Below are 15,098 nucleotides of genomic sequence, written 5' to 3' on the forward strand. Positions count from 1 at the left end.
TTTCCTTTTATTTCAATTTTAAGTTAGATTTATTGTTTAGATTTTTGTATTCTGCAAGTACAACGTTGAATGCAAACGTTACTGCTGTAGATGCAAAATGGCTACATAAATTATATTACAATCATTCTTCTTGAAAGAGAATAGCGAAGTTCGAATGGTTCCAAAAATTTAAAAATTGGTAGCAAAATTATCCTGCAACCACCTTTCTTATTTCTATTGGCTATATTGAATACATTGACTGTAATAGATAAATATTCAGTTTTTGTTGAACTGCACCTACATAGCTGCAACTACATTTGACAGACTAAATGTTTAGACTCGTAACATTGTCTCATTGTGTCCAGTGTTTAAGTCCAGGCAGTGCGCGACTATTGTTTTTGCGAATAGGTTAGCCAACAGTCGCTGTTAACCGAGGCTAATTAGTATCGAATTGCAAATTTTTCATAATCTCGGATAACTCACGAAGATAGATTTATTCAAATAATTTCGACATTAAACTCGTCACTCGTCGTTCACTGATGTCTACCGCACGAAGCTTACGTGAATCTACCTACGACACAATAGATTTTCCTTTCAATATATCCAACATTGTGCAGAACTCTCATAATTGATCAAGAAGTAGTAAAAGAAACAAACTATGGAAGTAACTATGAAACCGAGGACATCGTACAACAAGTAAACTATTGATCCGTAAATAGAAAGTTCTACCGTACTTGACAAGCTTGAAGGATCAATTCATATTATGATTTGGTGAGCATATCGATTTTACGGCTTAACACCATCATGTGTTTTCAGGATGCAAAAGCAATGGAGTTCGCTTGTATCACAATCGTATATTTCTAAATAAATAAAGAGGAAGAAGTACGTTTACTGTTCGACGGATCCGCAACAGATTAAGGTATCCACCGTGATATATAACTACAAGCTTTATACACCGACGAATTGTGTTCTGTATATGTTTTTGGTTAAGTTTCGTCACGCGGTGTCTCTGTGGTGTGGAAGCGCTCTTAACATTCACTTTGGCCTAGTCCCCTCGGTAAATTACATGGAGTGCAGCCAGAAGTGGTGTGGGTAATTAGTGATACGCATCGTACGCATGCCGTGTTGAAATTTTCTTTAAACGCTCTTCGCGAAAATTTCAATTTCATGTGTATTTTACAATCTATTAGATTGGACGAATGCTTTTTATTTTTAACAGAAACTTTCCTTATAGTTTAATGAATAACGTAATTTTATGAAATCTCTATTACTTTCTCAAAATGTTCCACAAGCTTTCCAATAGGTATAGAATTTTTCTGATTAATTTCGTTGTCTTTCATGAACATAACACTATAGACTTCGTATTAACTCGATAGAAATGAAAGATATTAATCGAAAAATTATGAAATATCTACTACATCCCCTGGACTTAGAATTAACACCATCTGGTTATCATCTATTCAAACTGTTGCAAGATTCTCTTAACGAAGAAAAGTAATAGAATTCGGAGAGTCCTTAAAAACGTCCTGCGAAACCATTTCTCGTTCAAACCACGAAAATTCTACGCAGATCGGAAAACTCATCGAGTTTAATAAAATATAGAAGCGCATAAAATTTATCCCGATAGTTTCTCTAAGATTCAACGTAATCGTGTATATAATTTTTCGAATAACCAAAAGTTCGAAGTATCAAAAGTACTCGTGAAAGGGGAGAGATAAAATACAATCCGCGTTTCGTGAATAGATTTTAGAACGATGAAACGCCGTACCGGAGAGCAATTCGACGATGAAGGATGGATCCGTGAGTCGTTCGCACGAAAAATGAGGATTTCCGCAGATCGGTCGCGTCTCTCGCTGACTGGCTACATTTACATAATTCGCCAAGGTGCTTTTGCAGATAAAAAAAAGAAAAAATAAAAAAGGAGAAAGAGAGGAATCGAAGAGAAGGAAGAGAAAAAGGATACTCAATTTTATTTCGTGGAAATTTGACGAGATAAGTGAATGGACTTTACAGAGGTTCACAGTGCATTTTATATTCCACACCCTATTACCTTGCGTGGAACGTCCTAGCGTCATTTTACAGCGAAGTAACATTTGCCCTGTGGCGTTTATTAAATTTCTGCGAAATTGTGAAATACGCGTCGGACATAAATATTAAACAATAACGGTGGCCCGTACGTTCTGATTAATATTCTCTAAATCAACGTTGCCATGCTTAAACATTTTCTCTTCGGCTATTTTTACGCAAAATTAACGGTGATAGGTACGGCAGAGGAAGGGCGAATGAAATTTTAGCCAAGAAGGAATGCGTTATCTACCACGATAATTCACACAGTGCTCCATTTGCAAAATCTTCCGCAATTAACGTCGCTCGGAGGATCGTGTAAACCTCGCTCGTCCGTAAAACTTATGATCTGGAAGATTTTCCGGAACTGCGCAAGGAATTTGCGGAACATCCCTTCGCGTAATCCCGCACTACAACACTCCTAGTCCATAATTTCCGTTCTATTGAAATCAAACTTTACGTCCAAGTATAGAAATAAAACCACTCCCTTCGCTTTCGAATTGCGAACTTTTAATTGTACAAGGTGTTCTCTATACAATAAGTAGAAGTACAAATAAGTAAAAAAATATTTTATGAGTAATTTTTGGCACATATAAACGATAAAACAAGTTCACATAAACATATGACCTAAGTGACTTTGTTTCCGAGGTGTAGACACCCGTATAGTAACTAAGTTTCATCATTTTAAAATTCAATCTTGAGCTTTGCATGGAATAATCAAATTTCTTCTATATTATGGACTTCCATTAATTGTTAATATGAAAATTGTAAAAGAATGAGAAAATATCGCGTACTTTAGTTTCAGTTGGACAAATTTCTTCCCTTCTGATGAGTAGAAGCTACCACTTTCTAGAAGAAACTCTACTCTCGTAGAGAATTATGGCCGTTAATTCGTTATATCGCTAATAACGAGTTAAATAGTCTGTTTTCAAATATAGATCATTTAAAATCGTCCCCATCCGAATTTAGCAACTTATAAGGGAAATTACTTAGGTCGATCTAAATATCCTTCTCACTCAAATAATACCCGGTCCCGTCTTTTAATTGTATTTTCAATCAAATTCGTTCGTCCGATAATATTTATCTGGTAATTGTCGTTTATAAATACCTTTCCTTCTTTTTAATGCTATTCTCACGTATCATGATAAAAGTAATAACGGGGTAATGGATCCAATTATTAACCGAATGCAGGTTTTCTGAGATTACGCTTTATCGGTGAACAACACCGCATTTTCAGGCCAATTATCCGCACTCTTCATCGTGCTCGTATCAAACTCTAACCTAAAGTTTGTTCGCGACTCGCGTTTAAGAGCCTCGTAAATTTCTGCCGCGTCTTATCGAGACCTGTACGTTTTTCACATACATTAGGTGTGCCTCCCTCTACCTAGTTCCAAGTGTATAATAAAAGTCGTCGCGGGATACCCATTATGTTTCATCAACGTCGAATAGACCTCCACGGTTTGCGTAGCGTCAGACAATTCATTGGGAGCTTCGATCCCGAAACTGCACGTTATCGTCGCTAGAGAGCCTCATAAAAGCGAACACGGAACATTCCGTATACGGTGTAGCGATCGTACTTCAGGACCACGATGGTTCGTTGCGTCTCTCCTACTTTTCCCTTCTTCTTTGTTTATCCCTTTCCTTCGTTTCTATGCTTCCACTCCGTCTCATGTGGCTCTCATCTCGGTAATTTCGCTACCTCTTCTTTGTTTCTCACCGGTCCTTCATTTCCTTTTTCCCCTGTCGTTTTTTTTATCTCCATCCTTTTATCTACCCTTTGAAATTCACCTAATATCGAACAAAGAAAAACCACGTGTCCATTGTCACGGTGCAAATTAACGTCCCGAGGAGACACAATGGCAGGACGGCGATCATAGCCGCGAGAATTGCCAATAGGGCTTTCCTTTGATCGCGACTTATGCGCCAGATACGCTGAATCGACGCGTAACACGCGGAAACATTGCGTCTAGGGTTGGCTGCCTCCAGGACTTCAGAAACGTTACACTCCGGGCGCGAGATTCGTTCAATCTGTGAGTCTCCACGGTAATTCAGAGGAGAAACTGCCAAACTTTGGCGAAGGGACCTTTCTAAGTTGGTTGGTCTCTAGTAAGTTGGCATTCGTGTTGAAAAGACGTACTTCTAGGATGTTTAGCGACTCTAACTCGTGTGGATCTGTGAAAAGAGGAATGATAAACAGGATGAATCCTATCGTCGGCTATTAGTTTCAAGTACGTCGGTTCAAAGGGATATAGAGTTCGTTTGGAATGTCATTTATCCTTCGAGAACGTAGTAAAGTGAGGAAAAATATAGGATGAATTATTTGGAAATAATTTCTGGTATCAGATAGAACAAAAATTTTGACTGAAAGATATTTTACAGAAAAACGCATTTAGCGTAGGAAATGAATGTTAATAATCGCGTAATGTATGCAGATATTTAAGGTGTGAAATGTATGCTACTATATTATAGTAGGATATACTAAAGATAGATTTTATCTCTTACAATCGTAAAACTCAGAAAAGGATCATATTGTTATGTGTATAAAAATTTGATATTATGCTATTTAGTAGAGAATATTTTCTTATGAGAAACAGAGATACGTGTATTTACAATCATATTGAAAAGAATACAGAAAATGGAATATCGGAATGATTAAAAAAAACAATTAAATGAATATTGATCGATCGAATAAACTAACTAAAATCTTTCAGCGACTTATAAAAAGCTTATAGATGTTCATAGGCATAAAAAGACATAAAAAGATAAAGAGACATAAAAAGCTCGATCAACATTTTATAGAATTAATAATGGTCGTTTGTTCGAACGAGCTAAAATACAAACTGGACGTCGGCATGGCGATAAAGTCTCGTGTAATCCCATGATCGAGCAATTGCTGCTATTAAATCACAAACGTGGCCAACAATCGCTGCTTTACTTCTCTGTAATTTTCAGCTATAAACATTTCCAATTACCAAACTCCATGAGAACAGAAGCAGAAAAGAAAAATTCTTTCGCGTTAATTATCCTTACAATTAAATCAAATAATTAATGTGCGCGGATTTACAAGGACGATTATGGTTTCGTTCGCACGCACGTAACATTCTGGTTGAACTTTGTGAAAGGTCGAGATAATTCTTCGCTTTTTGCCCGCGTAAATCGATAACAATGACGGCGGCCGGTCAATTTGAATAATTACGCGCCGGTGCAATCTCACGCGCTCGAACGTGAGCAATTGAACTCCTTTCAGGCGACGCGCGACCCGGGAAACCGATGTTTTCGCTTTACAGCTTTTTCATCGAGCGTGAGCGAGCCCCGACGTCGATTAATTGACCTGCAACTTTTACACACGTGACGAGTCACGCGACTTCGGGTCATTATTGAACCTCTGATACTTTTTAAACGGCTTTTAAACGGTTCACAAAAGTTCTTCTCGTAAAAAGAGTAATTGGTTACTTCTTGCTAAATCTACAGTATTGAATTTCTCGTACATATTAGGTGTAGAAGTTAATAAAACGTTTATAGCATGCCCACTTATCGGGTGGGCTTGAGTTGATGTCTAAAAAAAATCCCCATTTTTGTGTGAGAATTTATGTTTGAAGAGGATAAACGTCAAATAGTGTCAAAATATAGGAATCTTAACTCAGTTCAGCATTATACAAAATGTCATAATTCTATCTAACTGTATATCTCCTTAACTCTAGAACGCGTACGTTATTCGATATTCCTTTAATAGAAATCCTACTGTTCATAACATTAATTATCTTCTCCAGCCTTTCGTTTCAATGATAATTTTCCTCGAATATTCCGAAATGTTAAATAGGACGCTTAAACAAGAAGGACGGAATATTTCTCCAATGATTTCCCGTATATCGTAGCTCATGAAAATTGTCCTAATTACTCTCGGCCGATATAAACGGGGAAAGGAAGCGAGAAGATAGATGGAACGAAGGTAGCGCGAATCACGAAAATCAATCGTTCTACACGCGCGATATTACGTGAGATATTTGGTAACGAGCGCGGAGATCTCTCCAGCGATTTCGATGGCCTTGTGTAACGAGATTCGGTGAACATCCATAATTCGGTTATCAGAAGGGCACGCAAAGGAATTTCCAAAACGATGAACATCTACATCGCGCGCGAATTGTCCGAATAATATCGCGAACGTATCCTACGGTGAAACCTACGCGCGTAAAGGCCGCAATTGGAATTCGTGTTACTCTAATAATGCGATAATAAGATGACTGCGAACGTTTCTACATGTTGGAGATATCCGCGTTATGGGGACGAAACGACGACTCGTTGTCGTGTACGACTCTGGCGAAACGCGTCACCGGTAAGTTGCTTTTCGCGACAGAATATCCGGGTAATCGCTGGCTGGCTACGTTTTCCGTCGTTTCTTTGGAGAAACGCGAGAGAAACGGGGACAGACATTTTATATTTTATGGAACGTTTCACGTTGCTTGAAAGTTTCTGTTACTCGGCTGCAATACGTCGTCTATGGTGAAGGATTGGTATAAATAAACAGAATAAATAAAACGAGAATTACTAGAGTAATTCGATAGTAATATATTTGACAAACGATTTATCCATATAATGATTAGTGATTTCGGGAGATCACCTGTCTATGTTAAAATTTTCGAAATGTTCTTTGTATCTTATTCCCTTATTTTATCTTGTCTGTTATTTCTAAAATTGCCCAATGTATTCCTTGTATCTATCATTTCCTAAATTGACCAATCTGTCCTTTAAACTTCTCTTTTAATTTTGACTCTCAATTATAGACCACTCGTCTTTAAAAGAAATCCGAACTTTTATTTAACTATTACAATCTAACAGAGAATTTCGAAAAATTCAACATTTGAAGATCTTCAATTATAAAGACTTATCAAGTAAATATATACTTCATTGATCAAAATAGTTATACTAGGTTCGTCGTTGTAAGACAGTGATTTAGTACGACTAAAATTATCAGGTAATTCATGAGATTGTGATCCTAGTAGCGAAGATATTGACATTTTTAGTGAAGGGTTAAATCAACCTCACAAAGGAAGTAACTTATTCTTTGATCAATATATTCATTCATCTAGACTTTATGTATGAACATAAAAATGTTTCACACTCTAAATAGTTTTATTGTATATCATATATGTCATTTATTATATTGTTCCATAGGCAATTAGAATGACTAGAATAAGATGCTACAATATATGTTAGGAATCCAGTCTAAGATTTCGCGAAACTTAAATATCATAAAAATATTCGCTATTTTAGTCCTGGTCCGATCGATGGAGAGTTCGCCACCGATCAAAATTCTATATTTCAAGCACCAAAATCCCAAAGCAAACAGCGAATAGAGCAATCTGCTTTAACTGGTAAATTTGCAGCGCGATTAGCAGAAGAACGCTTTGCTCGAGGTAAGCTCGGCTCAAAATTCCGAGGACAGATTGGTATCTGTTTGCCGTGGGGATGAAACATGAGCGTGAAGAGGGGTGCAACGAAGTGACGCGCGATCTGTCCACGTGATGAGTTGCGAGATGTAGAATGATGAACGCGTAAACGATGTCACAACTTTTTGACTTATGATAGAGTCGACAGAAGCTGTCCTCCGAACTTTGAGCTGCCTGGTGAAACCGCGCCCCTGAATAAATAACCATTGTGTGGTAAATATCGCACGAAAGCGATCGAAACTGGTGAAGTTTTAGGAAGAAGAATAGGACGGAGGTTCAACAGGCTTCGGAGAAAATGAACCTCGTGTCGAGCTCAACGAGCTGATCGTAAGAAAACATGAGAAACGGGTTGATAGGTAATTAGGTGGCACTTCTTAAGGCGTTTTATAGTATAGACAGCTCCTCGTATAGAGTCCAACTTACTTCGCAAATACCTCGAACTATAGATATATTGTGAAAACTACAATGTACGTACATATTTATGATACAGTTTAATTTACAAAATGGATATATTGACATTGACAATATTAATTAATGATAAAATGTAACAATTCGACTAATAAAGGTTATGTACTAACATATTTATTGCGTTATATTCAACTTATAATAATTATCGTACTAATTTCTAAAATAACGTAGACTATAGATTAAGAAAGATACGTTCCTCAAATTCTTTCAAAGAAAATTTTCAAAGCTTTGTCATCAATCACCAACGAATTTGATATTTCTCAAATACGAATCTCTCACATTTGGACAAATGAACCATAATGTTTAATTAAGAGATTCTCGCCAAGAATTTACACGGACATAATATCCTAGAAAATCCTCTTTAATCATGCCGTTCACACAAGTGCATCCTGCGAGCCAACCTCTACTATCCTTTCGCCTAAGGCATGAGCTTATTGGGAAGCCCTATCAACGAATCCACTATCCAACACTGAACTATTTCCCTTTCCTTTGCTTTCTCATTCTTTTTTCTTTCCATCATCTCTCCATTTTAACACGATGCGTTAGGAAATTTCACGACGTAGATATAATACTATATCCGACTATATAGTGTTCGCTAATACACTACATCCTTGTATTATTGTTATTCCTTCAACAAGCTGAAATGATCATCCTTGAGATATTGCGGCGAATATTGGCGATACACGCTAAGTATAACCATTATTTTCAACAGAGTACATAGTAATACTTGACTCGACCTGCGTCTCGAAGCTTTGCCTTGTGCTTAATCTCAGCTGTTTATGGCTGTATTTCGTAAATGGCTTGTTTCGTCGCGGAACGTGTAATAAATAGCTGCGTAATCTCGAAATCTTAAAAAGCAATATCCCCACTGGGGGAAGATATTGAGGACCGCTAGCGGTTCCGTTCCATCGATTCCGGCGTCGAAATTCAGGCGACGAATCGACACGACACATATTTCTGACGCAAGCCTCCAAAACGTACGACGAGCTTGGCTCTGGAAAAACTTTCCCCGACAGACTTAGTTGCATCCAACTTCTATAACTTCATCGCGCGACAAGAGAAACGCAATTCGTACGTATACAACGTCCGCGAAGTTTTGTGACCTGGCAATTTCCACGCGTCTCTATTTTTTGCACCGGCTCCACGGAGCGTTAAATCTTCGCGGGAAACGCGTCCCAGTGCTCTTGCGATTTTCAAGACTAGCAAATTGTTTGTCCCTTTCGGAGACCCTCTGTTGGTCGACATGAACGAAACAAATTGCGACGACAGGATCGAATTCGTGTTTCCGTAGATAAATCAGAGTTTGTTTAGTATAGAGTGTTTAGATATTGTGGATTAAATGAAATATAACGTAACAAAGAGAAAAGCGAAAAAGCAACATTTCCTGACCAATAAGATATGAACTGTTCAGAAGCCACAGCAATCCTATAAATTGATAGGTAAATAAAAGTGATGATATTACAAACATTATTTTTCGCATTAGAATTTATCACTATAAGAGCCTCTCTTTTAGAATTTATTTTTTATATCCACAGTTTGATTTTAATAGAATTTACTAACGTGAATTGACAAACGTCTACTTAAGAACAATCCTTTCAACACGCATCATTTCCATAGTGATATCGGAATATCTCGAAACCATTAAAACGTAAAATCACAGTAACGTAATCTCTGAATTCCGTAATACTCAGCACTATGTTACTTCGTTTCGTATCTCGATCATATCAATTTTCTATTCAAAATTTAAGAAAAGTTCCACATAGACGACCGTTGCAAACAGGTTGCATATCTATAGGCATACCAAACCAGCATCTTCTAAACTTTATTAAAAAGGATAAAACCATACGTACATTAAATAAGAAACATGTTCTTCTCAACATTCTTTATTACTCTCTGTTCAATCCCGGTCACAGTTTGGAAACTTTCTATATGTGTATATAGCTTATATATCGTCGACGTCAAGAAACAAGCTGAATATCAAACTAAGACGAAGGCAATCGTGCGACGTTCGTCTTGTTTCCGGTTAGAAGTCAGCCAGAACCGATGCACGGCTTAATACGACGCTGTGAACCGAGTCAAAGCGGAAAGTTGTCTTTGAACGGACGCGCGTTCAACTGCGTCCACCACTGGCGTTACGATGAATATGTAACGCGCGGCAGGACTTCCGCTGGATCGTTCGACGCCGATTAAAGTGGAAAACACTGATCGATTCGCGGGATCTTAATTAACCCTGAACGGACGGGTCGGGTCAAAGTGAGTCTGGCTACTTCTTTTGAAGCAACGTTCAGGGAAACTTGTTTACCTTGGACTAGATAGGTTGTTGAACTCGCCAGGAGAATAATTTAAGCGAAGAATACACATACAAACTTTTCGAGGTCTACGATTATTAATAAATCAGGGGGTGAATTAAAAAAAAAGAGAAAAAAGAAATAGAAAAGGTAAATGTGTATATGCGAGAGCACATATACAGCTGTGAAAAGTGCATGAATCAATGAAAATTCAAGTAATAGCCAAAGGTCAGCGATGCAGTTAAAAGACAAATCGAATGTTTTAAACTTTAAACCACCGAGATTAAGAGTTGTGCGGCTAAAATATTACTGTTACTTTATTCACTGCAGCTTTGTTTTATATAACAATAGAACGGAACTTCGTTTATGTGAATCCCATTTATTCTGAACGAAATTTTGGTTGTTACCGGATTAAATGAAATTCTACTGGTCCATCTACAATCCAGTTACCTAACTGTAAACGTAAATTCCTATTATATGAACAAAAAATCCATAGGTATTGGAAAATATCAATTGACTCTACTTATAAGAACTCTAATTATATGTATGTGTAAACTATTTATTTCCCAACAAGTTCATATAAAACGAAGTTCTATTATCTTTTATATCTTATATAGTCTATCATTTATTATTTAATATGTAGTATAGATCAAATCCGGAAACAACAAAAAAGCACTGTGACGTATCGTGTTACAGTTCTAGTATATATCTGAACCCGCAATAAACATTCGATGGACCGTTCCATTTAGTTGCTGTTGAATTTTGACGAGCATTCCGTTAATTGCTCTGTCGTGTTAGAAGAACGAAAGGTTAACGAAATGGACCAGTTATATGCGATCGGATTATACAGTGAAAGTATATTACTGTACCATGGATCTTATAGATGAGTTAATGCGAGCCTGAGGTTTACTTGGCAATTTTCTTGGCATTTTATCACCCGGGCTCGTGTATCAAAGCGCGAGAAGTTTCACGTATCGAACGAACGTCGAAATTTTGTAGGGAATTGGGTTGTCGCGATCCCATTACCTATAGGGTGAATCCCACTCTATGCAAAATAGGAGCTGCAGAGAATGGTCTTTTCTTTCGACGAGCAATTTCAAATAACGACGTTACCCTGGCGTCTCACCTACCAAATGAAGTCCGATGCGACAACGACGAGATTATCGGACGATGCTTCCGGAATATCAAGTAAGAAGCAACAATCGAATTCATCCCTTGGAAGATTTCCCGCAGATACATCCCTATCCCTCGACAGGAAATAATGTTTTCTTTTGGAACGACAATCTTTTGGAAAAGAACGCGGCTTCCCCTTTAATTTGTTTATGTCAAAATATTGGAATCTTACAAATATACATTAATGGACAACAGTATGGACACAGACTAGCTTCTTTTTTGTAAAATACTGTGTAAGTTTGCAAAAAGACGCGATCTTTATTTAATTTTTCTCAAGAACATCATTTTTGAGCGTTAAAAGTAAATGGTTATGACATAGATCTCGGTTTCTGAAACAAATACGCGTCATTCCGAATAATGGTTATGAGCAGGTGGAATTTTTCTAAATTAAGAATATATCCGTATATATAGTCGTATATTCTACATCTTTTCTTTATCTATCTATAGGTGAAGTCCTGTATCTTAACTCATTATTGCTATTATTGTTAACGATTATTATTAACGTAATTATTTTTAACTTATAAATTTGTTCTAGAATAGACTCCAGCATCAAATTTGAAATAACTGAAATTTTATATGTTGCTAAAATTAGTCCATTGTATATTTCGTATTATTTAGCTTCATCGTGGAGCTGCTTAACTATGATGGATTCTTGTGTTATACTTAAGCTCCAAACTGGAAAGCGATATTTTACAAGTAAATTAGATAAAGTATCGTAAATTTATACAGGATTTACATGAAAATCTGGTCTGTGCCAATACTTCCCTTCATCGCTGTATATATTTAATTCCATTAATTTAATTAATGTATTTAATTTAATGTATTTAATTTAAAGTATTTAATTCAATATATTTAATGATGGCTTTTTGGTTTTATCGCGCTAAGAGTTTAATGATCGAACTATTGGACGCTTCGCGTGAGGTAGAGAGTATGGTGGATCTCGAAGTACTTGTATCGAGAAGTTACTCGAGCGGAGAAGGAAGATAACCTATAGCATTAAGGACATAGACCATTACGTTCGAGACAGAAGGCAATGCGAGTATGAAACATGAGTATTTATGCTTCTAGCGATACAACACGCGTTCTGAGTTGTTTGAATATACAGAACATCGGTAAAAATGGCTTTGATATTTTGTGAAGTTACGATATTCACGAAATAGTTCAAATCAATCATTCCGTCGAAAAACGCGGAAATTTGTTTTCACGTTTGTGAAGGACGTTCAATGTATCTTCTTTCTATCTTAATATAAAAGTGGCATCTATAAATTGCATATCGATATACCTTTCACATAACCTGCATAAGGCGTATATTTGTTATTCATTATGCGAAATCCAATGTAGAATGACGAATGAACTTTTCCTTCTCATATTTCCTTTTAAAGTTCTATCATTTATTCAGATATTTAGTAAATCACATAATGGAATGTTCCCTTATAAAAGAACATCTGCTTAAACGTAAGTAAGTACATGCTACATTTGAAATTCAAGGATAAACGAATATCAACCACTCAAAGGCCAAACTGATTAACACTCCGCACTTCTTATTAATTTCATAATTTCTTTAAATAAGTAGATAATTCATATCCAATTCTCAAAAACAAGCGACGAACTTCCATAAGATTTATTCGTCACATAAGGATAACATAAATCGTAACGTAAATTAAAAAAAAAAAGAAAAAAGAACAGTATTTGTAACGATCATCACTTTTTCGTACTTTCTGTTTACGAAGTTGATCAATATAAATTTTGAGTAGCTCACGTATACAAACACGGCTTTCGTATTCCGAGAATGATTAGTAAACATCGACTTGTCTCGAGAATGCGTCGCAATTCACAAACGAAACATAACATTTAATATCGAGATATTTATGTATTGTACTCACTGTCCTTCACACAAAAGGCGCCGATAATCCAGAGTGGGAAGAGTGGCACGATGAACACGGTCCAGTGTCTTGCATTCGTGTTGCACCGTAGACTCCTCCCGACGTGCAGCCTAAGGTAAATCATGATCGTTCCACGTGAACTCTCCGCGGCTCGATCATAGCAACCGATTGTCAAGCATCATCATCCACCAATTCCACCGACACCGTATGTTTCTTCGAATTAATCGAGATCGAAGGATCTCTGCTTGACTCGCCTTCACGGGAACTGTCTTCCTGTATCCTCGTCCTGCGTGTCTTTCACACACTGTTCCCACATCTTCTTCAGTGTAACATGGAGTAACAATTAACCGACACGACGATTGAAATTAATCGACACTAATGATAGATCGCAATCGAACACGAAAACGCGACGCAGAATAGCAAAGAAGCACACTAGAAAAATCACTTTAAACTCCGTCAGATGCAACTACGTAGAGGTTTCGTGACGGGTTAGGAAGCCACGCAAGCGGTTAGAACACGCGTGATCACTGTCGAAACGATAGTAACATCACTCACGGTGCAACGATCGCACGCGATTGTTCGACACGTTTCTCTCCCGATCTTTCTTTCGATTTCATATCACACTACTTTATAACATCTTTAACATTAATTAACTCTCAACTTTCTAACTTTTCCGCGCGAATTATTCCGTTTACGCTATTATACGTAGATGTACGCGACACGTTCTCGATTCAATTCACGTTCGATAGATATGATTTCGACTGTCAACCGGGAACGATGTAATGCGCGCCACTCGCACTCGGCGAGATTTCGCTGTTCCACACTGTATCAGCAACACCGGGCCGTGCGGTGCACACCGCTACGCTAAGCTGCCACGGCCGACGTTAACGTCGCCACTGTCGCTCTGCCTGCCACCACTACTCCAGCTTCCCCTTCCACCACCACTCGCGCCCCACTTCTGTGCGCTACCCCCACCATAGAACCAGCCAGCTCGCTATGACACTAGTACCACCACCACGACAGCGAAGCCAGCTGCCGACGTCGACGTCGTGGATCGTCGCCGTTGCTGCCGTCGTCTACGTCGTCCTCCTGCTCCGCGACGTCGTTGCCACAGTCGTGGTACTACGTCGATCGAAAAGAGCCTGCGTTGTACGCGCCCGCGCACATGCTTTACCTCGCATGCGTATTGAACGCACGGTTTCTCTCACTTTCTCGGTTGCATAGTCTCGTTGATAGGGCTGTCTCATTCGCACTCTCCGCTCGTCTTTCGCTCTTTCGCTTGCTTCTCTCGTCTCTACTAGCGCAGTATCGCGTATCAAGACTAGCCGAGAAGGTCTCTTGGAAAAAGAAAAGCCGCACCCGTGAATGGAGATGAATGAAGAGGGGAATTTATGTTAATTTCGAGTATCGCACCGCGGCACGATTTGAATATAAGTTAGGCGCGACGCTAGTTGATTGTAAAGGGAATCGAGCGGAACCGGAACTGCGCGCTCTTTCCCCGTTTTTTTTTTGAGCCTCATGTTCTTTGTTCCTTTACGTGTATTCTCTATTCTCGCTTTTGGTTCTGTTTCTTTACTGCGTGACGATTACATAGTATCTAACAAAGGAGGTAGGGCCGAATGGATTCCTTGTATACGTAGATTTTTTAACATACAAGAATATTCGTTGGGTACTATTAGCTTCGAATGATTCATTCATGATCTGTCAAGGGTTGTGTAACGAGGTTGATCCTCTTTGTTACTCGAATATCAGATACGTATCTATAAAAAAGAAGGATAATTCGTTACACGAGAGAA

General features: G+C 38.0%; 1 protein-coding gene across 1 annotated transcript in view; it reads right to left on the reverse strand.

Moving 5' to 3' along the window:
- LOC132912605 (neural cell adhesion molecule 1-like) overlaps window positions 1–14,382 on the reverse strand; it is a 296,634-nt gene extending 282,252 nt beyond the window's left edge. Inside the window, exon 1 of the mRNA XM_060970151.1 lies at window positions 13,303–14,382. Coding sequence (XP_060826134.1) covers window positions 13,303–13,426 — 124 coding nt within the window. The 5' untranslated portion in view covers window positions 13,427–14,382. The remainder of the gene's footprint in view (window positions 1–13,302) is intronic.
- Window positions 14,383–15,098: the final 716 nt, after the last annotated feature.

The sequence above is a fragment of the Bombus pascuorum genome, chromosome 12 (assembly GCF_905332965.1).
Source record: "Bombus pascuorum chromosome 12, iyBomPasc1.1, whole genome shotgun sequence".
Lineage (NCBI taxonomy): Eukaryota > Metazoa > Arthropoda > Insecta > Hymenoptera > Apidae > Bombus > Bombus pascuorum.